At 38.2% G+C, this 12,594-nt stretch overlaps 1 protein-coding gene across 3 annotated transcripts in view; it reads right to left on the bottom strand.

Annotated features, from left to right (window-relative positions):
• The window catches only part of ERICH3 (glutamate rich 3), a 124,286-nt gene that overhangs the window by 50,372 nt on the left and 61,320 nt on the right, over positions 1-12,594 (bottom strand). For all 3 annotated transcript variants that reach the window (XM_070367849.1, XM_070367850.1, XM_070367851.1), the window contains 2 exons: positions 7,742-7,922; positions 877-1,063 (listed from right to left, as the gene is read on the bottom strand). In XM_070367849.1, coding sequence (XP_070223950.1) covers positions 877-1,063; positions 7,742-7,922 — 368 coding nt within the window. The remainder of the gene's footprint in view (positions 1-876; positions 1,064-7,741; positions 7,923-12,594) is intronic.

The raw sequence follows: 12,594 nt of genomic DNA, 5'->3' as shown, positions 1-12,594 counted from the left end.
CACCAATGCAATGGACATGGACTTGGGCAAACTCCAGGAGATGGTGAGGGACAGAGAGTCCTGGCATGCTGCAGTCCATGGTGTTACAGAGAGTCAGACATGACTGGATGACTGAATAACATACATTAATTGGTTGGTGTACTATTGGTATATTGGCATTGATTTATTGGTATATTACTTGCACTTCCCCAATCAGAAGACGCTCCATGGGTCAGATTCTTTGATTGGCTTACTCCCATGTTCTATCTTGGCACAGAATCAATTAATTTTCCATGAGTACTTTCAGGAGAAAGTTAAACAAAGCCTACAAGAAAATGTACTGATCTCAAACAGAATGTCCAATATGAAAACTGATAAATAGTAGTCAGAACTGACCTGTTTACATGTATTTTTTTACGCCTGAGATTGAAACTAGTGGCATGAAAATGATCTTTGGGCTACACAATAATGCAGGCATAACTCTAATACACATAACCTATAATATCCAATTGTATAAGCTGGATGCTTGACACATGCTCTGGAGCTCAACCCAAAATCAATTACTACAAGGAATGAGGTGGGAAAAAAGCCTCCCTCTTTCCCTTTAGAAACAGAACTTAAGCATCACGAGGAAAGGAAGGGGCAGAAAAGAAATAGAATTTGAAACACCACCAGCTTTTATCCCCACTATATAATACAACTGAAAATCTACTTTTCATCTTATAATTTTAAATACAACACACAGGATTGTGATAAACAACCTTAACCCTAGATATTTTAGGCTCATCTACATTAATATGATTCTTAACAAATTGTGCTGAGAAATACATCAGTAAAAGCATACAAAGGAGCATGTAGCAAAACCTGCCCTCTCCCAAAGGACATTTGTTTCCATACTTGTAACAAGGCGACGATCTCTCGACACACACAAACCCGAAGTAGCCTCGTTTGCCTCCAAGTCTGGAACCTTTTCGATGCTTATATTCACAGCAGGAGCTTAACCTGTTCACCTGTATCCCATTCAGGAAAAAGGTGAGGCTGAACGGGAAACCTTGGTGCCTTTTGGAAATAAACTGAAAGGTCTCTGGAATTTAAAAAGGAAATACATTAGTGAAAGCAACTGACCTTGAACTAACGTGTTCTAAATCACATTTTTCTGGTAGATAAATACAATATTATTGTCTAGATCTCCTTTTTTTTTTTTACTTGAGGACAATTTTTAATCACAAAAACACATTCTTTTACATATATATAGTATAACAAATACTCCAAGGTATTATAAAACTCTTTGACTTGTAATAAAATAATAAAACCTAAAATTATATGAACACTTAATATGGCCAGACATTACGCTTGATTACTTTGGATGTATTATTTCTAGACAACCATATGAAGTGTAGATACTACCATCATCAGTTTCTATAATGCAGAAATTTAAGTTTAGATGGATTCAGTAATTTAGCCAAGATCATACAGTAGGAGAGTCAGTGTTTGAATCCAAACATCTCTCTGGACTCCACACCTCTATGTTGCTATGCTATCTACCAATAAAGCACGTAATGAAAGGTGACTATGAGCTCAGTGATGCTTCTATATGACTATCTTTTAATTCAGTAGTGTTTTTAAATACATTTATTTTTTAGTGGTGACTCAAAACATCCTGATACATATATGGATGAGGCAGAATCATTCTATCCTTAGTCCACTCTCAGTTCTGCCTAGATTTGAGATCCTTTCTTGATCCCCTACCCACCCAAAAGTCTCACCAATAAATTAAGAACCACTGCTTGTAATTAACAGGTTTTAATCATTCCATGTCTCTATAGTGCTCTTTGAAGAAGTCTCACCCTAGACATTCCAAAACCCAATTCTCCAGGTAAGAATACCAGAGTGGGATGCCATTTCCTCCTCCAGGGGATTTTCCCAACCCAGGGATCAAACCCACATTTCTTGTGTCTCCTCCATTGGCAGGTAGATTCTTTACCATTAGAACTACCTGGAAGCCCTCTAGCAGGGAAGAACATGCCATAAGTAAACTGCAGTTTCACGGTCAGTGGAGGATGACTTGATTTGGAAAAAAAAAAACTAAAAAACTTTGGTCAGTGGCATTATGAGTAATAATCTACAATCTCAGAAGCAAATTAACAGGGAAGGTCAGAGGTTCTTCTAACCATGAGATTGTAGTTCTAATTAGAGGAAGCAACAGGTCAGCAGACTAGCCAGAAATTTAACAGGGAGATACAGGCAATAAGGCAGTCACAGACACATTCAATAAGCTTTCCACACATTCCCCAGCTAACTGGAAGCAGCATGGATTGAAGTAGGCCCAACCTATTTACACATCCCTGTCCTACTGGGAGCTTGCACCTGTGTACAAAGGAAATATGAGAGCCTGGTGGAAAATAAAAGTTGAAACATACCTGAAAACTGTCTGAACTTTGAATGTACTCCTGAACCCACTATAGTGGGTTGAATATTGCCCTCCAAAAATTCATGAATACTCAGAACTTCAGAATGTGACCTTATTCTGAGATAGGGTCTTTGTAGATATAATCAGGGAAGGCTCAAGATGAGATTATCCAGAATTTGTTTTGTCCTAAATCCGATGACTGATGTCCTTATAAGAAGAGAAGAGGATACACACACACAGATACGCAGAGAAGAATGACACGTGAGGATAGAAGCACAGGTGGAAGTGATGGAGCTGCATGCCATAAAACACAAAGGATTTTGCTAAGGATCACCAGATGTTGGAAGAGGCAAGGAAAGTTTCTCCCCTTAAGCTTTTAGAGGGAGCATGACCCTGCTAAGACCTTAATTTTAGACTTCTGGCCTCCAGAACCACAAGATGATAAATTTCTATTGTTTTAAGCCACCAAATTTAGGAGCATTTTCTATGTCAGCCCCAGGAAACTAATAAACCTACAGAGAGATTCATTGGCAGAAGACAGAGGGTATATTGGCTCAAAGTGTTTACTCTGACAAATCATTGGATGATCACTAAACTATGAAAATAGAGACAAGCCTAAGAGATTAGCCTAAAAAATATAAACAAAATTAAAAATAATCAGAGCAGAGACATTAATAGCTATATACCAATGAAAGAGGGCATGAACTTCAGATTTGTTCTAGATAAGCTACTAAACAACAACAAAACCAAGAATAACTTTCCAGAGGGAAAGTGGAATTCAGAATCCACAGCTGCTGTAATACATGATCTAAAATGTCAAGTTTTCAACAACAGCAAAAAAAAAACCTCAAAAAGAAACTGGAGAGGGTGTGACCCATTCTTAGGAAGTGAAAGCCATCAAACCCACTCCTAGGATGTAGCTCAAGAGAAATGGTAACTGATGTTTACACAGAAATCTTGTCTTTGTAAATCATTGCAGCATGATTTATAATAGTCCCAAACTGGGAAAAGTGCAAGTGAAGTGAACTCACTCAGTCATATCTCTTTCTGACCCCATGGACTGTAGCCAACCCATGGTATTTTCCAGGCAAGAATACTGGAATGTGTTGCCATTTCCTTCTCCAGAGGATCTTCCCAACCCAGGGATCGAACCCAGGTCTCCTGCATTGCAGGCAGACTCTTCACTTTCTGAGCCACCAGGGAAGCCCACCAGGGAAACAATACAAATGTCCACCAAATGTTACCCATTCATTGGGTAAATGAATAAAATGTGGTAGATCCACAAAACAGAATATATTCAGTGCTATGAGAAGAGAGCAACTATTGATAAATGCTACAATGGATGACTCTCAAAAATACTATACCTATGGCTGATTCATGTTGATGTATGGCAGAAACCAACACAATATTGTAAAGCAATTATCCTCCAGCTTCCCAGGTGTCTCAATGGTAAAGAATCCACCAGCCAATCAAAGAGACACAGGTTTGATCCCTGGGTCAGGAAGATCCCCTGGAGAAGGAAATGGCAACCCACTCCAGTATTCTTGCTGGGAAATCCCATGGACAGAGGAGCCTGGTGGGCTACAGTCTATGGGGTTGCAAAGAGTCAGACACAACTTAGTAACTAAACAACAACAAAAAATAAATTAATTAAAATTTTAAAAATTATATACAATAAGTTTTAAAACTCCATATGCTAACTGAAAGAAGCAAGATACAAAATCCTACCTATTGTATGATTTCATTTACAAAAGGTCCAGAGAAAGCAGACCTGTAGAAACTAAAAGCAGATCAGTGCTACCCTGGGGCTGCCTATGAGAGTGAGGATTCATTGTCAAAGCATGGGCACAAAGGAAAACAGAGATAATGACTGCACAGCCCTATAAAATTCCTAAATATCAGTGAATTGTCCACTTAACAGTGGATGAACTTTATGGAATGCAAGCTACACCTATTTTTAAATTAAAAAAAAAATCAATATATAATAGCAAGAAAAAAAAAAACAGTTAACATAAGTCAAGGTACAATAAGATACTTCAGTTTTAGGTACAAAGAACCATGACCAATCAAGAGAGAGGGATAAAACAGAATAGAAGTCAGCTGAGAAAACTTCACAACCTTAATCTGAATCTTAAAAGATGGGTAAGATTTGAATTTAAAATACAGTTTTGATTTTAAAATTCTTTGTCCTGTTACAAAGAAAAGAGCACAGGAAAAGATCAGATAACAGTGTGTGGCGGGGATGGGAGGAGGAGGCAGGAGGACCAGAGAAGCAGCTCCTGTGCTTGTGAAGATGTAGTGAGCGATGCACAAATAGTTACAACAGGATCAGGTTATAGAAATACAAGAAAATGGGGCAGAAAGGGATTATAAGAGAGCCAGAAAAAAGGTACTTTGTTCTTGATATCTACATGAACCCAGGAGGCCAACTTCTGCCTTATTTGAAAGGATGAATGGTAAATAAAACTGCTGTGAAGAACTGTACTCTTTACAAGTAGCAAAAATATTCTGTGACTTCACAGGTGTACATAATACACAATCAATCTATGGCCTGATGTCTAAAATCAAACTGCAAGACATCATGAATCACTATGATAATGAAAGATGCACTTGCTATGTTCCTAAATAATTAATTGTATTGTTATGCTCATCCAAAAGCAAGACAAATTAACAAATGCCACATTTTTAATGAGTTTACTGCTCCAAGCATAATGCTAAAGGCCCTTTTTCTTAAAGCACAAATCTAAAAACCTATTCACATTTCACTGAATCACACACAGCTTTGATTTGTAAAAGGGCAGATGGGCAGATTCTTTTCAGTCCAGTTAAATTGCTAAGATTGCTGAACTACAAGTCAACTTGAAGCCACCCAACTTTTTCAGGTTTGAACTTTCCTAGCAATCAAGGGCAAGCTGAGATAAAATTATTGTGTGGACAGGATTCAATTATTTAAGTCCCCATTCCATCCTATTATTTAAGATTGTCCAATGACATAACATAAAGTCAGTCCTAGGATCAATATGCACGCAAAATAACAGTCAGCTGAGTAACACTCTCCAGTAGCCTTTTGCAATCTTATCACACAGTGTATATCATCTCCCAGAAAATCCTTCAGCCATCTTGTTCTTTTTTCAATTGTATGTACATTTTCCAACAGTCAAAAAGCCATTCGATATGAATTCTGTTGAATAAAGCATGATCCAAGACCCAGGAAAATTTTCATTATGTTAATTCCAATTTGAGGCTATAGCTAATTTTAGAAATTCTAAATTAATAGTTGAAAATGACACTTTCAAAAAATAAGTGCAATCATTTATCATTAGGGGTTTCATAGCCCTCATATTATAAAAATATTTGAAACCCTTTGCTACTGAGAATAGCTAACTGGGGCCAGATAGTATTTAATACTAAACAAGGGCCCTGCACGTAGCGGCGGGGAGGGCTGGAATCAGCTCTCAACCCCGGTCAGAGCTGGGAGTGTGACCTCGGGGAGGTCGGTACCTCTGAGGCCTCTCCTTTTTCTCATCTACACAATAAAAGGAACAAATTCTCAAATGCTATGACAAAATAAAACAAAGTAAATTCTATTTCTGGCAAGTACACAAAATGGGAAAAATAATTTCTAGCATTATTTTTTAAAAGAAATTTTTACACTTTTATAAAGAAAAATTTTTTCATTATAAAACTATATAGTTCATTATATAATTTGATATGTATATAATTAATTAGAATATATAATATTTTCCTCTAAGTTAAAAAACCAACATTCAAATGTTTATCCTTTCTTATGTTGGAAAGTTTTCAATATTTTATCCCTAAATATGTATAGTTTTTTTTAAGTTCTAGAACTTTTTTAAGTTAATAGTCACTGTTTTTGATTGATGAGGGAAATCAGAAAGTCAAAAGTAAAAACACCATGCTTACTTCCAACTCCTCCTTTCAATCTCTAAGTCTATATCTAGATTACCCAAATATAAATATTTCTTTTAATCAGTAAAAACTCTATCACTTTCTAAAGAGTTTCTTAAGCAAGGAAATAACAAATACAGTCCTATAAAAACACTTCCTTTTAATTGCAGTTCCACAGAACTAAATATTGACCAAAAAACACTTTGGTATAATATGTGAAATCCTATGCAGCCATGAAATTAAAAGACGCTTACTCCTTGGAAGGAAAGTTATGACCAACCTAGAGAGCATATTCAAAAGCAGAGACATTACTTTGCCAACAAAGGTCCATCTAGTCAAGACTATGGTTTTTCCAGTGGTCATGTATGGATGTGAGAGTTGGACTGTGAAGAAAGCTGAGCGCCAAAGAATTGATGCTTTCAAACTGTGGTGTTGGAGAAGACTCTTGAGAGTCCCTTGGACTGCAAGGAGATCCAACCAGTCCATTCTGAAGGAGATCAGCCCTGGGATTTCTTTGGAAAGAATGATGCTAAAGCTGAAACTCCAGTACTTTGGCCACCTCATGCAAAGAGTTGACTCATTGGAAAAGACTCTGATGCTGGGAGGGATTCGGGGGAGAAGGAGAAGGGGATGACAGAGGATGAGATGGCTGGATGGCATCGCCGACATGATGGACATGAATTTGAGGGACCTCCGAGAGTTGTTGATGGACAGCGAGGCCTGGCGTGCTGCAATTCATGGGGTGGCAAAGAGTCGGACACGACCGAGTGACTGAACTGAACTGAACTGATATTGGATATAAAAATTATCTTATGCTAACAAACATGGATTTATAATCAAAGGGAAATGAAAATGTAATAAAAGCATTTAGCCAAATTTTGTACTGCATTATTTAGGTGTGGTCCATCCTGAATGTTACTGGATTTGTGATTTATCTCAGCAAAACTAATACAATTATGTAAAGTTTAAAAATAAAATAAAATTAGAGGAAAAAAAATAAAAATAAAATAAAATAAAATACAGAGGTTTTCCATTCATAAACATAAAAAAAATAAAAAATAAAGAACAAATTGCCAATCTAATATTTTTCTCTTAGGATAATGTATGATATAATTCACTATGGCAAGCCAAATAGTTAACTTGTAATTTGGGGGACAGTTATTCGTGCAACATTTTAATGATCATATATCTATATCTCAAGATTAATCTGTTACTGGGTTAAATCACTCCAAATTCTTTCTTCCACAATCTGCAAGAGTAATTGCTGCTTCAGTTTCAATCATGGAGCAGTAAATCTGGATTTACTTTTAGGCAGCTGGTTTATAAGTCCCTGGATATGCATAATTTCATACAGTGATTGAAGTCATTTTGATATTATATCAACAATAGCTTATCTATAGCATCAACTGCAAGCAATTAAAAAAATTCACATTTTATGTGTACCTTTTTCAAGTAGCTTGCCTGTGTAGACACACAGGTTTTCTCCACCACAGTGCTGTTGATAAACTTTTATTTCATCCCGGAAATCTGAGTGATCATAAGCTAGGTGCACACTTTTCCCCAAATAGATCATTGTAATAGCTGCATTACTATGTAGTGGTGTTTTATGAATCCTTCTTGAATCCTAGAATAAACAAAAAGGGGGACTTATTAACTAATCTCCTTCTAATCAGAATGTGAAGACACTGTAATACAAAGAATACAAAAGGCTATTTTTAGGTACCTAGCAAAAAAAACCTTTATAACATGTCAACATATACAGTGCACAAAAAGTCAACCCCATTACAAAATAAATACTCTTAACAATTATAACATACATACACTTTGGCTTTGTATTTTTAATGTAAATTCTGGGCATCTGGACAAAGTTTGTCACCTTTTAGCTCACGTATGTGTCTTTTTTTCATGCAACAAAAACATCAATGATGTGAAGAGGAAAACTACTCTTGGTTCTTTTAGCTGGTTCCCAAATAAAAATTTAAATCAAATTAATTAAATAATATTGGTGACATAATTTTCTTCTAATCCAAATTGACGTTCACTGTGATTTAGCAATTGTTTTTATAATTAAGTGTTATCTTTTTATGTTTGTGCACTGACAAGACATCCTTCCCTGTGTTTATTCTATGTGAGAGGGAGAGGCATACATTTGATTATTCCTGCAGTCACCCTGAGGATCAGGAATAATATATGTCAGATATTTGGGATTATCCAGTTTAATAGGAGCCATTCAGTTCAATGAAAAACCAACACTATCAATATTAGCCTTAAATAGCAAACAATACATCCAACCAAAAAATATCACCTCATAAGCCTATCTGATATTCTATGGCACTGACCAATTTAAATTATGTATAAAATAAACAATAAACTCAAATGTGAGATTAAATATCCAAAGCCTTACCTCCTGGTTTATATTCTGAAGTATTTTTTCATAATAGTGAATAAGCACACTGTTTGCCTAACCTCTAAGAGGAAGACAGGGAAAGGAAAGTAAGAAAAGGAAGAGGAAGAAGAGGCAGTGAAATAGAATGGCTCCTTGAAAGACTTCAAGAGGTCCCAGTAAGAATATTGTAGGCTGCTAGAACTATACAGATACAAGGCATTACTTTTAATCTACTTCACTTTTCTAAAAGTCAATTTTTAGCTAAATGAAAAATGTGAAGAGACCAGCTTTCAGTGAATCCAAGGCAATGATCTGAGTTTGATTTCATTGACTTACAGATGCCTTGGAAACATGCATTTTATTGAGAATGACAAAGCTCAAAAAAAAAAAAAAATTCTGAAGGAACTTCTATAATACTTCTATCTCTAAATCCATTTCCTTCTACCTTGGAGTATTCTTTCTTTTTTTTCATTCACTTTTATTTCTTTGAAACAAAAACCAGAGGAGGTAAATTTGATGAAATTCTGCAAATGACAGTCTGAGATTTAAAATTTGAGTGCACTGTCTTGCCTGTGGACAGAGCTCCCAAATAGAGAGATAATCCAGGGAACTATTTCAGGGACTTCAGGAGCCATGACAGCAAATCAGCAAACTGGATAATTCTCTGCAGACTAGAAACTTCACTCTGCATCACAGTTGAAAGCATAGGTATGATGGCAGGCCCAGCTCCTAGTTGCAAAGTCATCCCATGTTTCCTCTTGCCTGAGCGACTATGGAGCTGTGACACGCACGTGTGCAGCCCAACCCACAATCACCAGCCTAAGGCAAATCCAGCTCCAAGTTCCCACTAGAGCATTTAATGATGTGGAGGATTAAATAAGAACATCCCACTTCGTTAAGCAATACTTTCTGAAGTGGCATGGATTCACAGGTAGTCCTGAGAGCTTCTAGGAGATAAGCACTACATAAATACGAGGTAATAGTGGGATTAGAGTGGAGGAAGGGCCCGCCTCATCAGTGCAAAAGGAAAACCTGGATGGAAGAATGTTTAAAAATAAAATCAAGGAAAGCTCTTCACCCTTTTCATTTACTCATATTCATATTTTTTCTGCTAAAGTATATTTCTGATAGCAACATCTCTTTTCTCTTGGGTCTGGTTGCTTCATTCCTTTTTAAAAGATTCCCCAATCATTGCCACCAAGTAACACCTTCTGTGTTCTAATAGGAGGCCTAAGTGATAGCTCATGATTAAATACATCCACTAAGAAATGAACGATTGTTTCTTGCAGTTGACTAAACTGCCTCTAAACTTACGATCTTCCCAGGTTATAATGAACTCAGACTGATGAAACTTTAACAAGGTTTCATGGCCCTTTCTGTGGTCCTCAAGCAAGTATCAGAAGCTTCCATGAAAATTCAGTTGCATTTCAAGAACAGGAGCAAGTCTCAAGCTTCTGTACATCTAAGGATTATCTCTCCTACTTCCTTGACCAGTTGCTTATGACTTTGCTTCTCATTTCTTTTCAGATTTCTCAAGCAAGTATAATCCGAACTGACAAAAAACAAGCCTATTGAGTAGTGAACCAGTCAGCTACTATATATTTGTAATACTTAGCATTCAGGGGATATATTAAATTTTCACTGGCATCTCTTTATCCCTGCCCAGGTATACATAACAGGTAGATTTTAAAGACTGAATAAGTGTCAAAGTTCCTGTTTTTGTTGATGTGTTGGGCAGCCCCTCCTCTCTATCTATAAGACAAGCCCTGATGAACTCTGAACATAATATCATACCTGGACCACTGTAATTAACTTGCAGTTAGAATGCTAGAAAAAAAAGAGCATAAATTTGAGCTGTTCCAGGAAATCTGGATGTATGATTACCTTACTAATTGACCCCCACACTTTTATCCTATTGTCCTTCAAATTCTCCCTCCTCCTGGATATCAGAGTGATCTGCTGCTGCTGTTACTGCTGCTAAGTTGCTTCAGTCATGTCCGACTCTGTTCGACCCCACAGACGGCAGCCCACCAGGCTCCCCCATCCCTGGGATTCTCCAGGCAAAAACACTGGAGTGGGTTGCCATTTCCTTCTCCAATGCATGAGAGTGAAAAATGAAAGTGAAGTCGGTCAGTTGTGTCCGACTCTTCACGACCCCATGGACTGCAGCATACCAGGCTCCTCCGCCCATGGGATTTTCCAGGCAAGAGTACTGGAGTGGGATGCCATTGCCTTCTCCATCAGAGTGATCTACTGTCACTAAATAGATCATGTGACTCTCCTGCTTAAAGTCTTCCAATGATCCCCAATATCCATGGGATAAGGTTCAGTATTCCTCAGACAGTAAAAAAAAAGTCTTATAGTCTCTAACTCCTACTATCTTTCAACTATTGCAATTTCTTGTATTACATCTAAAGGTACAGCAACTGAATTAATTGTAATGGTCCACACATGACCAACATGCTTTTAATCTCAAGGCCTATATAACTGTATGAGTCACATGGCATTGACCTGTTTCCTTGTATTCCTCTCTCTCAGTAGATAAGGACAGTATCTTACCGATCTTTATGCCCCACCCCCTATGTCTTGTCAGTGCTGACAGCTGTGCTGTGCTGTGCTTAGTTGCTCAGTCATGTCCGACTCTTTGCAACCCCATGGACTGTAGCCCACCAGGCTCCTCTATCCATGGGGATTCTCCAGGCAAATATACTGGAGGGGTCGCCATGCCCTCCCCCAGGGCATCTGCCCAACCTAGGTATCCAACCCAGGTCTCATTGCAGGTGGATTCTTTACCATCTGAGCCACCAGGGAAGCCCAGGAATGCTGGAGTGAGTAGCCTATCCCTTCTCCAGGGGATCTTCCCTACCCGGGAGCCAAGCTGGGGTCTCCTGCATTGCAGGCAGATTCTTTACCAGCTGAACTACTAGGGAAGCCCACTGACACCTAGTAAAAGCCTAATAAACATTGATCTGACTGGACACAGCCATAGAACAATTAGAGATTCCACATTCTGACCTTTGCTGAGACAAAAGCAGGCTGACCCCACCCAAAATCAGAAGCTTTCTACATTTACAGGAATTCAATAGGTACTGAAGCATTAAAAGTGATTCATGGTGTCCTGTTAAACAAGACACCACCTTTGTTGATTAAGCCTGGATATTGATAAAAAGCCTGGCCATAAAGAGCGGCAGACAGTCTTCATGTTGACTCTTGATTCAGGTCTTGCGCAGTCACTAAGTCAAGCCCAACTCTGCGACCCCACGGACTGCAGCCCGCTTGGCTCCTCTGTCCATGGGATGTCCCAGGCAAGAATATTGGAGTGGATTGCCATTTCTTTCTCCAGGGGATCTTCCCGACCCAGGGATTGAACCCATGTCTCCTGCACTGACAGGCAAATTCTTTACCACTGAGCCACCAGGGAAGCCCTATTCAAGTCTTTAGGAGAGGAAATTCTGACTTGAGCTAGAAGAGTGTTGCAATGTTCATACTCTAATGTTTCAGGAAGCTGCTGGTTGTGATGGAAACCTGTCTTCAATCTCCTCATTTAGTTCTGCTCTTTCCCTTCTCTTTCTCACTGGCTTTAACTTGTTCTCTCCTTCTCCCTCCTTTGCTTTTACTATGCATCTTCCTTGCACTTTATCCCTGCCTGTTTTTCTTATTACTGTATGACCTATATCTCATGCAAATTCCTGACCTAACCCCAAATGCCTTGGTCTTTCTGGACTTCTGGAGGAATCTGAGCTCCAGATTTTGAGGACGCTGAACTGACACTGTATCCTTTACTTCCTCATCTCCCTCAACAGAATGAATTCATTAAGTCTGTTAAGACCAGAAATTATCCAGCTGGATTTTGATTTTGGTGAGAAGGCCCCAAATCGGACCCTCTTAGTAGAGGTCCGCCCTGCCTCCT

The sequence above is a fragment of the Bos mutus genome, chromosome 3, assembly GCF_027580195.1.
Source record: "Bos mutus isolate GX-2022 chromosome 3, NWIPB_WYAK_1.1, whole genome shotgun sequence".
In the NCBI taxonomy this organism is placed as follows: domain Eukaryota; kingdom Metazoa; phylum Chordata; class Mammalia; order Artiodactyla; family Bovidae; genus Bos; species Bos mutus.
This window is presented reverse-complemented; position numbering and strand designations above follow the sequence as displayed.